The sequence below is a fragment of the Ochotona princeps genome, chromosome 19 (assembly GCF_030435755.1).
Source record: "Ochotona princeps isolate mOchPri1 chromosome 19, mOchPri1.hap1, whole genome shotgun sequence".
NCBI lineage: Eukaryota > Metazoa > Chordata > Mammalia > Lagomorpha > Ochotonidae > Ochotona > Ochotona princeps.
Genome location: NC_080850.1, coordinates 9133784 through 9150036, shown reverse-complemented (window position 1 = coordinate 9150036; position 16253 = coordinate 9133784). Strand labels below are relative to the sequence as shown.

Sequence of the window (16253 nt, the reverse complement as noted above, 5' to 3'; positions counted from 1 at the left end):
GGTCCGTCCTCTGCTGTTTTCCCGGGTGCATTAATAGGAAACTGAATGGAAAGCAGAGCAGTTGGGATTCCAATTAGTACTCCAGTGTGGAATGCGGGCATCAAAACAGCAGCTTAACCTGCTGAGCCATCTTGCTGGCCACATCCCCAGTGTCTTTCCATTAGTTAGAATTTTCATTTCATAAATCTATCAAGCTTAAGACTTTTGAAAATAGATTCATCTAGCACTTTCAGGCAGGCAAGAAAGCAAAGGAATACATAAGGAAAAAGGCTCCAGTGTTCCCAAGAACTCTTTCCTTTGTGAGTGCAGTCCTCTTGGAGTCACCTTTTAGCTGAGCTCTTCAAGTCTCTGCTTTTCGGCAACTTCCCTGGTGCCCTTGACCGTGCTCCCATGCAGTCTAGTTCTGTGGGTTCATGGAAGAACTCACAACGTTTGCTTTGCCTTTGAAGCCAGCTCCACAACTCTGTAGTCAGCTCACTGGGACTCTTGCTTTGGGAATGTGGCTAAACAGGTCTGCCCACTACCTCCCCCACCCGGCTCTGCAACCTTGTGGTTCCTGGGTGTCGGAAGGACTCCACTCTGGTCTCCTCGGATTTTATCCCAACACTGGGATGCCCACTGTTCTAGCTAGGGACAATGCTGACACCTTGGAGATCCATGCACTCAGTGACAGCGGCAGCCCCACCAGGATCGTGGCCTGCCTGGCATAGTGGTGGTCAAATACTAGCAGAAGTCACACACATCCCAGTGTCGGAGCAGCTGCATGTGTTTTAGAGTGTTCTAGGCCTGCCTGCTCTACTTCTGCTCCAGCTTCCTGTTAATGTAGTTGGAAGGCTGCAGATCATGGCTCAAGTACTGGGGTTCCTGCTTACACACATACATTGAATTACAGGCTTCTGGCTTTGTTGCACCAGACCTTGCTGTTGTGAGTTTTGGGGGTAGTGAATTGGCAGATGTAAGATACTCTGTCTTTCTCTTATCTGTTTACCTTTCGGAGTAAATGGAATAAATATAACAGTTTTTAAAAGGGGCAGTTACTGTGGCACAGTGGATTAAGCTGCTGCCTCCTGGCTCTGCTACTTGTTCACCTTCCTGCCAGTGCATACCCTGGAAGGCGGCAGGTGATGGCTCAGCGTGCTGAGTTTCTGCCTCCCACATGAGGGACCTAGGTGGAGTTCTTGACTCCTGGCTTCCGGAGTGGAAGCATTTTGGAAGTGTACTAACAGTTAAAAGATCTCTCTATGCTTAGTCTCTTTCGCTCTCTCTTTCCCTCTCTTACCTTACATTGAAAAAATTTAATTTGAAATCTGCATTTTAGATTTGGTGCTGTAGTGTCTGTGTAAGGAACCCTGGAGAGTTCCTGGCACTTTGTAGACCTATGATGAAATGCAGCCTTTGTTATTGTTATGTCATTCTGAAGCACCAGCTTCCCATTGGTTAAGTGAGGGTGACAACACTTGCCTTACAGAAATACTGTGAAGATAAACAAATCCACTTGTATTACATGGAGCGTAGGGTCCCATGCTTCGTTTTTCTGTGGTTCATAGAGTTAGACTAATGGAAACCAACATTGTGAAGAAGGCCTTAGAGGTGTCATGTTCCAGCTGGCTGCTTTTGTAGAAGGGCTGTACAGTCTAGAGAGGATTGGGCCTTGCCCAAGAGCGGTCTCAGTATTTGAACTCAGCCCTTGTCTCTGTGCTTCCAGGGATCCATATAAATTGTGCCGTTGAGGACGGGTGGGGGACGCAATTCAGACAGGACCCTAGAGAAGCCACTTTAAGAAGAATCAATCAGTGCACTTTGCATGCCTGAGGCTCAGAGCTCAGAAAAGTAGAAGATGCTGAAATGGCTAAGTTCGAAGGAAGTGTTAGGGGAAATTTGATGCTATGACTTCCGTTTGGTCAGCGAAGAAGCTTCTGAATGGCTCATCCGTAGGAAAAGGCCTTGGAACCCGAATGTCTACAGGGACCACACCTGGGGTCGCAAGGTGTAGTATGGAGGTCAAGCTGTGAGCCGGGTCCCAGGTGCTGTTGGAGTCACTCTGGTGCTCTAGTTTATTTAATCCTTGCCCAAATGCTGGGAGGCAAGTTTTCTCCCCCCTCCCCTTTTTAACTTTATTTGTATTATTTATTTGAAAAGCAAAGTTACAGAGAGGGCAAGTTAGAGACAGAAAGAGAGTACTAGTTCACTTCCCAAATGACTGCAACAGCCAGAGCTGAGCCTATCCAAAACTAGGAGCCAGGAGTTTCTTCCAGGTCTCCCATGTGGTTGCAGTGTCCCAGGGCTTTGAGCCAATCTCTTCTGCTTTCCCAGGCCATGAGCAGGGAGCTGGATGGGAAGTAGAGCAGCCGGGATACAAACGGTGCCCATATGGAATGCCAGTGCGTGAAAGCCAAGGATTAGCCAGATGAGCCATCATGCCAGCCCCCCCCCGGAACAAAACTTGTGTAGCCTACCTCCAGTTTGGGAATGAGGAAGAAGCTGAGGTGAAGTGAAGGGAAGATGGGTCAGGGGTGTTTTCGGCCCCGGTTGTGGGTTTTCAAGGCATTCCCTTCCAGGAGATAATGAGTACTGGTGCACCCTCATCCTAGTGGGAGTGTCAGGGTTCCATCTAGTTTCTACCTGGGATAATTCTTGTTGAATAGGGTTAGGCAGTTTCTTGAGGCCTGTTCAGACACTGGCTGCATTGTAGTTGGAACCAGCATAGCACTAGACTCCCTTGTCCTCTTTGTGTCATCAGTGAGATGCAGGCGTGCGGATGGTCTTGAGGCGTTAGTCTAAGCACCTTCGCTGGGATCTTGGAGGATCTGGGGCAAGTCTCTGTGTGTGCCTCTGTGGTCCCGTTGGTAAAACCAAGGGGGGTAATTGATGAAATGCAGTTGACTTTCCGTTGGCTTCAATCTTTGTGTTGTAGCCATGTGTGTAGCAGATCACTCTCAGGTATTGAGTGCTTGGAACAGCTGCTGGTGCATAGTGAGTGCTCTGTAAACATGCCAGCTTTTTTCCTGACTTGAAGATAAGAAAACTCAACTACAGAAAGTCCAAGGATCTTGCCTGAGGTCATGTAGCTGGACAGTGGCAGAGCCTGGGTTCAAACCCAGGAAATCTCTGGGTCCAGAGCCCTGTGCTCTTCAGCACTACTGTGTGCTGCCTGTTGAGAAGACAGGAGACGGGTGTAGAACATGAGCACTGGGAACCAAGTGCAACAACCAAGTATCTGTACCCGAAGGCTTGCTGCTTCTGTGTTCAGAGTGTAGTCCTGGCCGCAGGCATTGTGGCCCAGTGAATTAAGTTGCCGCTTGCGAAAAGTATCCCATTTTATAGCTCCAGCTGCTCTGTTTCTCATCCAACTTCTTGCCAGTACACATGGCAGGCAGCTCAAGTGCTTGAGTCCCTACCACCCATCATGGAAACTTGAATTGAATTCCTGGCTCCTCACTTAGTGTGGTCCTGCCCCACCTGTTGTAGGCATTTGGGGAGTGAACTGTTTGATGGAAGGGCACTCAGTTGGGCTATCTCTCTAAACAAAAACACACATAAACATTTTCTAAGGATGCAGTACTGTAGGTAAACATTCTAACTGCAGGCTGGATGTAGTCCCTGGGTAGTGAATTAGCCTCGCCTACTCTACTACTTGTTCTGGCTCTCAGGAGGTAATTTTAAATCCCAGCAGTCCTCCAAGGGGACTGGCAGCACAGATGCACCAGGGAGCTGGAGGACATGGGGAAATAATAATGCCTGGAGATTGGCTTAGGAGGCCAAAGGAAGGAGCTGGCTGGAAGGGTGCAGCCCTGCTGTCCCCCAAACTTAGTAGGGGGACATTAGCAATTTGCTAGGGGGAGGTGAGCCACTGCTTTGTGGGAGCCCAGCCTGAAAACCAGGAAGAGAGTTGGAGGGAGGCACATTCTGAAGCCTTCCCTACAGCTCTCCCTACTCTTCTTTGCCCCCGAAAAGAATTCCAGGAGTAGGAGTGACTGGGCCAACAAGGTTTCTGGATAAACCAGCCCAACCAAAGTAGGAAAGCAAAGTCAGAATGTTAAAGCAGGTGCCTCTGACTGGAGTAGGAGGCAGGGATGGGCATACAGGGTTGGAGGTCGGGGTGGTGGCATGATCCTTACGATGCTCACAGGTCCCTCTACAAATTATGAGCCAGTGCCTGTTTATTCAGGCTTCTTGGGCTAAACACTTTGAATCACCTCCCTAATTCTATCTGCATAATACTCTTACAAGTTAGAGAAGATAACTCCTCCTAACGAGGTCAGGGAACACACCCCAGTTAGGGAAGAGATGTCTTAGCCCAGCCTTTGGCTGAGAAGCTGATGTTATCTCTTCCTTCCTCTTGGACGCTGCCATCCGCAGCTCTGACTAGCTACACCCCTTTGCTGCATGCCATCTATCCCTTCTCTCAACCCCTTGGTGTTTCATCTCTTTCCCGCTGAGCTTGCACCTTAGAAAGTTCCCGCTTGCATCCTCTGATTGCCTCTGGTTGTCGGTTTCGGCAAATCTGACAGGCACACAGCACTGCCAGGGATGCCAGGGGCTTATTTCTAGCCTGCCTGCTGCGTTAGCCTCGTCTCCCGGACACAACCTCGGCCCTCGAGAGCAGAGACGAGGCTTTTCCAAGTGCCTGAGCCCTCGTAGTGCCTGGTAGAAAGAGTGGAGCGTGAGCCCAGAAACGTCTTGGTTCGCTTTGCACGTCTCAGCATGGGCAGTGGGGAATGGAGGGTATTCAGAGGAATGAAATGCAAAGTCCTTACCAGGAGCCCAAAGCCCCCCAAGTCATCCCCATCACTTCCCCCTCAACTAGCATTTCATTCCACCCATACCAACTTTCCATCCTGCCAACTCTCCTGGGCAACATCCTGCCCCAGAGCCTGTGCATTCGCTGTTCCCATCACCCTATCCCCAGAGATTCCCAGGGCTGGACACTGACCACCTGCCCAATCTGCCCTCACAGGCCACCCTATCAAAGAGGCTTCCCTTGACCTCACACATCTCTTTTCATGTGATCCCATTGGCCTGTTGAGTTGTGCGTCTTTTGCCCGAGTCTGCAAAGGACATTGCCCTGTCTGTCTTGTCTACATCTGCGGTTGGTGGTGGTTGTTCCACCCCGTACTGACTTCCCATCACAAACTTGTGAGCCAGTTCTTTTCTGACATTCCCTGATGTGTTGGTTGAATGGGTTAGGTATTTGCCCCAAAATGAATTGAAGAGAGGCAGGACTTTCAGACACAGTTCCTTGTTCCTGGCTAGCCCCAGCCTTCCCAGGTGCGAGTGGTACAAGCGCTGCTCAGATGTGGCGAGGGGGATGGAATGCTACCAGGAGTTGTGCAATCTAAGCTATGGGAACTATGTGTGTGAAACGGCCCCGGGCAGGAAGAACCAGCCTGGCAGGGCAGAGAGGTTCGGCTTAACGTTGGACAGTTCTTGGCTCCATGATCTGGAGGGCCCTTTAGAAAGTGATCCTGCCCAGCTGGCTCAAGGAGGGAGCGTGTGTCAGGGGCCAGCGTCCTGCTGGACAGCAGGCAAGAGGTTCCTGTGGGAAGCACTGGGAAGATGAAAGACAGATCTCTCGAGAATCACCACCCAGTGTTAGACTTGGCAGAAGGCTTTCCGCTCCTCCTCCGAGCCGCCTCCTTAGAATAGACACCGTCTGAATACTGAATGCGGGGCCTGGCCATGTGTCTTGTCTTCAGGGCCTCACCCGGAGCCCCACAGCAAAGCAGTCACCCAGAGAATGGCAAAGTTGTCCCAGGGCGTGGCATGGATGCCAGCTCCCAGGATGGCTTTCTGCTTTCCCCTACAGGTGCATCCGTGTGCTCCTTATCAAGTGCTCCTGGCAGAACCCATCTGTCTCCAAGGTGACACATCCGGGCCTCAGGAGTGCCTATTGTGAAACCTTGTGGAATGCGTGTGCTCCTTCCGAGATTGGTAATTAAGAAGAGGCAGAACTAGTTCTGCATGGGAACCCCTCCAGCCTCTCGGGGTCATTTGATTTCACGATAGGGCTTTTTGGCAGTCCAGGACACAGAGATCTGCCCCCTTCCCCCACCTGCAGGAGGGGCAACTTGCCTCCTGGGAAGATGTGGATGGGGCTGTGAGTTCCAGTGGGCCCCCCAAGTTCTGGCCACATCTGAAAGAGGACATCTCTTTTCAGCTCACGTTCTTGGCGCTTGCCCAGGGTGAAGCACTACAGGCCAGTGAAGCACCCAGCATTTCCCAGGGGAGCCTGGTTTAGAAAGACGGCTTCTCTCTTGGCTGCAGGAAGTGGGTGTGAGTGTGCGTGCATGTGCGTGCGCTTGCACGTGTTTAAAGACTTGTGCAGCTGAGAGCACTCCTGGTCATGCTTCTCTCTGAATGACATGTCTCCCCACACTGAATAATTCATCTCCCTCTTGGCAGTGGTTCCAGAGAGGATCTTGCCGTCCAGATTTCTTGCAAGTTGCATAGTTCTTTCCCCTGGATGCTTTCCCTTTTCCCATGGACAAGTCGTGCAGGTCAGGGTAGCAACCCTCTGGCATCGCCGCATGGATTCAGCAAAGGAGAGCCTGAGCATCAAGCCCAGAGTCTCTCTCCTCTTGCTGTCTCCTTCCAGCTTTGCATCCACACACCGTGCTGTCTGTGTTCACTGCTGCTGTGACTGTGCCTCTCAGCCCCTGTGGGGTATCCGCATGTCTGTCTCATGATGGCTGCTTGGAACAATCCTATATTCCAGCTGGGATCTTCCATGGTGTAAGGTTGAGAGCCGGGCCTTTGGCCTAGTGGTTAGGGCACCAGTACCGCAAGTCAGACTGCCTAGGTTCAAGTCCCAATATTCCCTTCTTGATACTAGCTTCTTTTTAAAGATTATTTGTTTGAAAGGCAGACCAACATGTAGAGAGGGAGATACACACACACACACACACACATACTCACACATATACACACACAGTATCTTCATCAACTGTTTTACTCTCCCAGTGGCCCTAACTGGGTTAGACTAAAAATAGGAGCCACAGACTCCATCTGGGTCTCTGATAGGAGGTGGTGGGACCCCAAACACTTCGACTGCCTTCTGCTGCTCTTTCAGGACACTGAACTGGAAACAGGGCAGCCAGGACTTGGAGCCAGTACTCTGATATGGGTTATTACAGGTAGCGGCTTAATGAGCTGTGCCACCACACTGTCCCTTCCAGTTGTCTAATGCACACCTTGGGGGTTGCAGGTAATGCTTCAAGTTCATTGAGTCTCTGTTACCCATTCGCAAGACTTGAACTGAGTTGTAGGCTCCTGACTTCTGTCTTGTCCAGCCCTGGCTGTGTTGCAGGCATTTGGGGATTGATCCAGTGGATGAGAAATTTCTCTTGCTTTCAAACAAATGAATGGTAATAATAATAATAATAATGGTTATTATTATTATTATTTAGTATATAAGACTGGACAAACCGAAGTGAACGGATTTCTGACAGGTGGTAATTTGTGATTTGTCCATCCCCATCCCCACATCTGAGAGCTCAGTGGATCACTTGTTTTCGTGCCTTGAAAATGTATCGTTGCCTCTTCATGAAGCAGCACGGCTATGCCACAGCTGTGGAGTGTCTCTGCAGTGAGGTGTAGATCCCTAAGGTACCAAACGCGCAAGCCTTCGCCTGCTTCGCCTCCGTGCCAGCCCTCCGCCCTGGCTTCAACCTCTGCATCTCCAGCAGTGGCTCCCTCTGGATTCCAGATTATTCTGCAACTAGATGCAGTTGGTTTTATTTAATGAAAAAAAAAATTAAGAAATTACTTGAGAGACAGAGTTCCTTTGTCCCCCCCCCCCACCCCACCAGATACGAAGAACTTCCAGGGATGGGCCAAACGGAAATGTGGAGCCAGGAATTCAATCTGGGGACCCCCATTGGAGTAACAAGGACTCAAATATTTGAACCATCACTGCTTCCAGGCTCTGCATTGCAGGACAGTGGAGTCGGGAACACTGAACACTGCATTTTTGCCTTTGTTTTCCTGTCTCTCTGTATTTATCACCCAGGCCACGTAGATATTTTGTGTACCAGTTGTGCTGGACACAGGGTGCTGTTGCTCAGATGCAACAGATTGAAATCATTAGATTTGATTAAATTTGATGAAAGCTGTTGGAGTTCAGCCCTGGGCATGTGAGGGGGTGATTCTGAAGATGGTGAGCTGTGCTGGAAAATCAGGGGTGTATCTTTGCGGTTTGCTGCATGCACTGAGATTTGGATCTGCACTGGCAGGTGGGGCTTCTCCCAACATGCCCGGTGCTCCAAGTGTTCCTGTTCTTTCCTTCTGGGATGTGCCAGTCATCTGTCCTGGAGGATCTCACCCTGGTGGATGCACCTGTGTGTTTTCTTCCAGAGCATTTCAGAGCTCTGTGGGCCAAGAGGGGTTGGATGAGGTTTGCTCTGTAGCCTCTGGTCTTTGTACCCAAGCAGGAAGAGGCAGTACAGCACCTGGGGAGGTCTGAGCTGGGCAGAGGGACAGGGTCGGCCGCGCTTGGAAACCCCATGCAACCCTCTGGAGTACTTGATGTGAGCAGACTCTCCTGGGCTGAGTGAGGTCCCTGCACCTGCCTTTTCCCTTATCCTGAGTTTTCCTTCCTCTTATCCTGAGTTTTCCACGGGGTTTAAGAGATGATCCAACTGCCTCCTAATATGCTTGGGAGAGTAGTGCATGATGGCCCAAGTACCTGGGCCCCTGTCACCCTTGTGGGAGACCTGAATGGAGTTCCAGGCTGCTGTCTATTGCCTGGCCACTGTGGCCATTTGGAGAGTGAACCAGTGAATGGAAGATCTCTCTCTCTCTGGTTCTGTATCATTTTGCCTTTCAGACATATAAATAGATAAATATTTTAAAGAATAATAATAACATGGGTTGAAGTTGTGAGAAGACTTCACAGTAGGGGCCTTTGAGACAGCTTGCCTTGCTTGACATTTCAGCTTTGTCACTGACCTTGACATTGAGAATGTTTAGTCTTTCTTAGTGTGCTCATCTGGCAGGTAGTGATATAACAGCTAACATAGTTTTATTTTTATTTATTTTGTTTATTTGAATGACAGGGAGACAGATTAATAGAGGAGCACAGAGATAGAAAGCATCTGTCTACTGGCTGACTTCTTGAATGTCCACAAGCCAGGGCTGGGCCAGGCTAGATCTACTGACCTGGAATCCATCTGGGTCTTTTATGTGCATGGCAAGAATCTAGGTACTTGGGCCTGACACAGTAGCCTAGCAGCCTAAGTCCTCACCTTATACACACTGGGAGCCTATACAGGTGCCAGTTCTAATCCTGGCAGTTCCGCTTCCCATCCAGCTCACTGCTTGTGACCTGGAGAAACAGTTGAGGACAATGGCCCAAAGCTTTGGGACCCTGCACTCATGTGGGAGACCCAGAATTGGCTCCGGTTCTTGGATCAGCTCAGCTCCATCCATTGAGGCTACTTGGGGAGTGAATCAATGGACGGAAGATCTTCCTCTCTGTCTCTCCTCCTCTCTGTATATCTGACTTTGCAATAAAAATAAATAAATATTTAAAAAAAAATATCCAGGTACTTAAAGTGCCCCCGTACCTTGCTGCCTGTTAGGTGTACATTGCCAGGCAGTTGGAAGTGGAAGCAGAGCTGGGACTTGAACCCAGGCTCTTCTCTATGGGATGCTGGCATCCCAAGTGATATCTGGACTGTTTCACTGACTCCTCTCACACTCAGCATGAGTGTCACATGTCCTCACATCAGAGCCATTTTTAACCCACCCCCTAACCTGCAGGGTTGTTGTCATCCCCCATTTACCAGATAAATATACTGAGGTTGCCCAAGACACATGATTTCTGTGTTTATCACATCCCTACTGGACAGCTCTCTTGGTTACACAGCATATATCTCTGTGGCCTCATCCCTAGGGAACCCCATGTCCTCTTCAGCACAGCAGCACGTTAGGAACAGAAGCTTCCAGGCGACTCGTTCATTGCACGGATCCTTGCACAGTCTCCTGGACTCTGCGTGCATGTTCATGTGCGTGAACATGCCAGCTCCTGCTCACCTGCAGGTTCCTTCCCATTGCTCACATCCCTGTGGACTTTCCTTTAGCTTGATTTAGACTGGGTCTAAGAGGGAAGGGGTCTGTATTGGATTAGGGACTTGGAAGGAAACCCATGGTGAGAAATCATTGCCTCTGCCCCATGCATCTCCCTTCCTGTCCCATTGTACCTCTGTTTCCCAGTCAGAAGGATGAAAGAAGGAATCCTTCTGGCCTCCCAGAATTGGGAGGGGAGGACGACAATGCTTGGGTATGTGTCTTGGTCCAAAGGAGTAAAAGAAGAAAGACACCTGAGTGGCCAGAGGGCCACTTAAGCTGAATTCTGTATGCCTACACCCTGGTTTCCTGTGGTGCAGTTAAAATGCTTGGTAAAGGGTCTGTGATACAGTTTTTCAGCTATGAGAAGCCCATGTGTGTTTAGTTGGGTGATTTGTTTCTTTGATTTGGCCACTAAGTCTTGAATTCCCACATAGCTCCCCACAGGATGACTTCCAGGGTAGGTACTTCCAAAGATCAGTTTGGCCTGGATTGGCTGGGGGAACTGCAGCAGGGAGTGCCAACATTTGGGAACTAGCTAAAGAAGCATATAAATACCACTCATGGGCCAGACTTGCAGGACCGCAGCACCTGCTGTTCTTTGAGGTTGCAGTCAGCGAGTTTTCCAGAGGACAAAATGCCTGGCAAACATGACACACAGCCAGGACGAAGGTTTGAGATGGGGAGGGCAAGAGAGCTGCAAGTGGAGAAGCCAGAGGGCTGGAGTTGCAGTTCAGCAAACCAAGACTTGGCCTTCAAGCTCTTTCCTACAGGCTCTTGGTTAGAAATGCAACTAGCAGAAGCCCAGGGAAGGAAGGTGACTTACATGCCCAAGGGTCTGCTGCATGCGTGCCACACTTGAGAGAGGACCACAGATGCCCTGCCTCAGCCCTAGGGTGTGTGTATCCAGAGCTTGCTACACAAGCAAGTGTTCATGTTCCTGGGGAAAATGGAGACAGCAGAGCTGGTGCTTCGAGAACTATTGGGCCTGCCCTAGGAAGCAGGAAGCCCAGAGAAGCAGCGGTAGGTGGCAGCTTGGGAGCTATCAACTGATGGAGTCTGTTTCTCCTCTCTCTCACCAGGTACACCAAACCGCTCACCTTTGCTGACTGCATCAGCGATGAGTTGCCGCTAGGATGGGAAGAGGCATATGACCCACAGGTTGGAGATTACTTCATAGACCACAACACCAGTAAGTTCTTGGTGGGCCCTCGCTTCCTGGGCCCCCTCTCCATCCCTCCCTCTAACTCCAGCATGCTGCTCCCCACCTCCCGTCCGGATGCCTCAGGTCTGCAAGAACCAGCAGCAGAGACTTCAAGCCAGATTGTGTTTTGTTCTATGTAGATTCAGTGAGAGATGTCGACAGAGATATAGATAGATAATGTAGGTCTGGGTAAAAATAACAGTTTATAAGGGGTTTTGATAGGCTCTAAAACTTGTCTTACAACCCGTAACCGCAGTGTTGCAGAGGCAGCCATCACTAACAGTGTCTTCTGAATCATTTGCGAAATTTTCCAGTCATGACTGTTAATGTGGGTATGTGTACATCTTTTTTTTAAAGATTTATTTAGTTTATTACAAAGTCAGATATACAAAGAGGCGGAGAGACAGAGAGGAAGATCTTCCGTCCGATGGTTCGCTCCCCAAGTGAGCCGCAACAGCTGGTGCTGCGCCCATCCAAAGCCAGGAACCTGGAACCTCTTCCGGGTCTCCCACGCGGGTGCAGTGTCCCAAAGCTTTGGGCCGTCCTCGACTGCTTTCCCAGGCCACAAGCAGGGAGCTGGATGGAAAGTGGAGCTGCCAGGATTAGAATTGGCACCCATGTGGGATCCCGGTGCTTTCAAGGCGAGGGCTTTAGCTGCTAGGCCACGCCACCAGACCCAAGCATATGTTCTTTTTAACAACCTGTATAGGTTTATATGTTTGCATATTTTTTACACATAAAAGGTGGATGTGACACCATTATTGCCATATGGTGATGACCCCTAATGGAGCAGCTGGAGCCCTCAGATGTCTCAGCAGGGTTAGTGTGAGGTCCATAGTGGATTGTATGTTCCTGGCCCATCATACCAAACAGTCCACCCTCACCCTGTGGGCTGAAGTAGCCTAACCCAGGATGACGCTGCCCAGTCTCAGTTCTAAGAATGAGGGAGAAGTTGGTTGGAACCCAGGGAGTGGTCCACCAGCTGCGGAGGTTTGAACGCTGAGAGGTGTTTGGATGCCGTCCATCAATGCACCTGCATGGCCAGACATTTCTGTCCTCTTCAGTTTGCTGCCCCATTTATCTGTGTGTACGAAAGAGTAGGATTTTGCTTCCTCTTTCTCAGCCCTTTTACCTGTAGGATTCCCTTAGACCTTTCAAGTGTGTGTGTGATTCCAAGTCAGAAAACTGAAAATGGCACACCGTTAGTCTGTTCCCTGAGCAAAAACTTGGCCATGTGCATGCTAGGTATTTGTTGTTTTTTTTAAAAAATTTATTTAGTTTTATTACAAAGTCATATATACAGAGAGGAGAGACAGAGAGGAAGATCTTGCATTCATTGTTTCACTCCCCAAGTGACCACAATGGCTGGTGCTGTGCCGATCCGAAGCCGGGAACCTGGAACCTCTTCCGGGTCTCCCACGCGGGTGCAGGGTCCCAAAGCCCAAAGCCTTGGGCTGTCCTCGACTGCTTTCCCAGGTCACAAGCAGGGAGCTGGATGGGAAGTAGAGCTGCTGGGATTAGAACCGGCGCCCATATGGGATCCCGGGGCGTTCAAGGTGAGGACATTAGCCGCTAGGCCACGCCTCCGGGCCCATGCTAGGTATTTGAACGTTCTCTTGTTTAACGCTCCCCCTGACTACTGCTGTCAGGTTAATCCCATCTTGTAAATGGGATTTTTTGAGCACGATGAGCTGCTCATGACTCAGGATTGAAGCATGGCAGAGCTGGGATTTGAACTGGCCCTGGGGTGTGGAGCTGCACTTTTCTCCTTCTGAGTTTCACTTATCTGTTGCTGCATATCCTTCATACTGTGTCTAATTCGTCTCTCCACTTAGCCTTCGCCTGGGGAGGTACATAGTAGGTGTACACTTAATCTTTGCTGAATAGAAAAGGGCATACGTGCATGAATGCATAAGATAATGGATGAATGAGCTGACTGTTGTTGGCAGCGACATGTAGATGGGTTTCTGAGAGACAGCTAATGGCATTAATTGCATTGTTGGGGGTAGCAAAGGTTTTTATTAGCACTCATGATTGCGTCCTGGTTAATGAGAAGTAAATATGCCTAATTGAGTGTGTATAGGGAATGAGGTTAATGCTTGGAGGACTGCATGGGATGCTGGGTTAAACACTGATATACAGAAACCCTAATCAGTCTTTTCCTCTTGCTAATTGCTGAGTGCATCCCCCTCATTAAAGCCTCATGGCAAGAGTGGGATTTTAAGGTGCTTTTAGGATCTGTGGGAGAAATAGAAGGACGGAAAGAGTAGCAGGCCATGGCAGAGTTTGTTCTTGAAGGAATGATAGGAGAAGCAGGGTGTATGGGAAGGGTGATTAAATGAGGCCACAACAGAAAGAATTCTTCCAATCAGCTGTCAGGCTGCTCATTGGAAGGTGGTATCCCCGGGAGGGGGGACCCACATCTGTAGATAGACACATAGATATAAAATGGGGTGTTTAAATATCGAGCCTCGAGCATTCAAAGCCGTAGACTCAGAGCAGTTCAATCTATGTGTGTTGTTCATGGACTGAATTATATTTTTAAGATTTATTTATTTTTATTTCAAAGTCAGACATATACAGACATATACAGAAAGGAGGAGAGACAGAGAGGAAGATCTTCCTTGTGAAGATTCACTCCCCAAGTGAACGCAATGGCCGGTGCTGTGCCGATCCAAAGCCAGGAGCCCGGAGCTGAATTATTTTTAAAGATTTGTTATTTTTACTTGAAAGAGTTAGAACAGGAAAGACTGAGAGATCTTCCACCTGCTGGTTCACACCCCCAATGACCTTAATGACCAGATCTGAGGTGATCCGGAACCTGGAGCCAGGAGCTTTTTCTTGGCCTCCTATGTGGATGCAAGGCTCCAAGGCCTTGTTACATACTCCACTACTTTCCCAGGTCAAAAACAGTGAACTGGATTAGAAATGGAGCAGCCAGGACTAGAATCAGCTCCCATATGGGAAGCCAGCACCAGAGGCAGAGAATTAGCCAGTTATGCCACTATGCCAGGCCCCAGTGACCTGAAATTCTTCAGGAATTACACACAGAATATACTCAGATAGCATGTGTCCAGCAACTTGTTGCCTGATGTTCATTTATTCACCTGTGCTGGGGTATATGCACAGGCAAACCTTGCCCTTGTGGAGGTTTCATTTTCGTAGAAGAGATAACAAATAACCTAAGGCATAGTTTCTGTACCATGTTAAGATGTTTACCCTTGGGGGGAGAAGCAGTATGGGGCTCAGGGTGGTGGGTGCCTTTGGGGACAGCGAGGGAAGGCATATGATCATGGTGGCCAGGGAGAGTGTTAAATATGATCTTTGCTAAGAAAATGAGTTTGGAGTAAAAGTTGGAGGAGGTACAGGAACTTTTCAGATAGAGAGGAGAGACAGCAAAAACCATTAGGTGTAATTGCATTTAGCTGCCGGAAGCAATGGCAAGCAGTGAATGCTCGTGTGTGGTTGAACAGGCGGAAACTCCTGACTTTAGCCTGGTGTCAGCCCAGCGGCTGTGGCCATATGGGAGATGAACTAGCAAATGGGAGGGTTTTGCTATTTTTTTTATCTCCCTCTCTCTTTATAACACTACTTTTCAAATAAACAAAATATATCGTAAAAGAGGGGTTCAGCCTGACTTCTTAAGGTCAGGGCTGAAGCAGGGCAACCTGTAGGAGAGAAGCGTCATGGTCCAGAGGTTCTAGACCTGAGCTGGAACAGCGGGAATGATGGGAAGTGGCCAGGTGCTGAGTGTGCCTTGGAGGGAGAGCCTGATGGGCCATCTGTTGGGTGTGAGTGTGTGGAGGGAATATCCCTTTTGAGCCTGAGCAGCCTGAAGGATGGAAACTGGAGGAGGAGTGCAGAAGAACATGATTCCTTTGATGCATCAAGCCTTGACAGTGCTTGTGTTTGCTGTAGGAAAGAGAGTTTGGAAAGGAGCTCTGGGCTGAAGAGACATGTTTGGGAGTTGTTTGCATATAGATGGTATCGAAAGGTGTGAAGTCGGATGAGATTAAACAAAGGAGTGAAAGCAGAGGAGAGGAGCAGGTGTCCTCTGACAGTAAGAGGGCAGGAAGGAATGGGACACCAGCCGTGATTCTGAGCGTGTGATGAGAAGCACAGGAGGAAAATCAGACTGTCTTGGAGCCACATGGAGGGAGCGCGTCAAGGGCAGGGTCGTTGGTTGTGTCAGATGTTTCTGCTAGGTTAGGGACCAAGAGAGCCAAGAGTTGACCAGTAGACCTAGCAACCTGTGAGGTGCTGGTGGCTCTGACTTAGGAGGAACACTCGGATCACACTGTGGCCAAAAGCTGAAAGGAAGGAGGAGAGGAAGGAGAGGCAGCAAAGATAGACAACTCTGTTTAAACCACAATCCGTATTATATGTCAGCCCGGAGTGGCCATGTACCCGCTGTGATGACACACAGTGGCTGGCTTGACTCAGACTGTATGTTCTGCTGTTTCCCTCCGTGTTCTAGCATGATTATGTAAAGGTGTCTATGTGGTCTTTTGTTTCGGCTGCATCAGAAAGATGTTTCAATATATTTCAGTACATTCAATGAAGAATACCAAAATGTCTCTATTGTTGGCCTTTTGGAGAATTTGCTGTTTATTTTGTTCGTAATTTCTAAGTGAGGTAAGCTCTCCAGGTATTGGAATCTTACATCTGTGTATTCTGATTTGGATCAGAATTTAGATTTGGGTTCAGATTTGAATTTGGAAACAAAAAAACCTGAGTCTGTACCGAATCAGGTGCAACCTTTTTGTTCTTGTCATTATTCCCTAAACAATACCGTGTTGCTACTGTCAACCTGGCAGTTTTTACCTTGTAGGCATCCTCAGTAATCTGAAAGTGGTTCTAAGTATGCATGAGGACATGCCTGGGTTCTGTGCCAACACTGCACCATTTTACATCACAGATTTGAGCACCTGCAGAGTTTGTTACCTGCCAGGGATACTGGAATACGTTCCCACCAAGAGCAAGG

General features: G+C 49.1%; 1 protein-coding gene across 1 annotated transcript in view; it reads left to right on the top strand.

Annotated features, from left to right (window-relative positions):
• The window catches only part of WWC1 (WW and C2 domain containing 1), a 152362-nt gene that overhangs the window by 58839 nt on the left and 77270 nt on the right, over positions 1–16253 (top strand). Inside the window, exon 2 of the mRNA XM_036496995.2 lies at positions 11148–11257. Coding sequence (XP_036352888.2) covers positions 11148–11257 — 110 coding nt within the window. The remainder of the gene's footprint in view (positions 1–11147; positions 11258–16253) is intronic.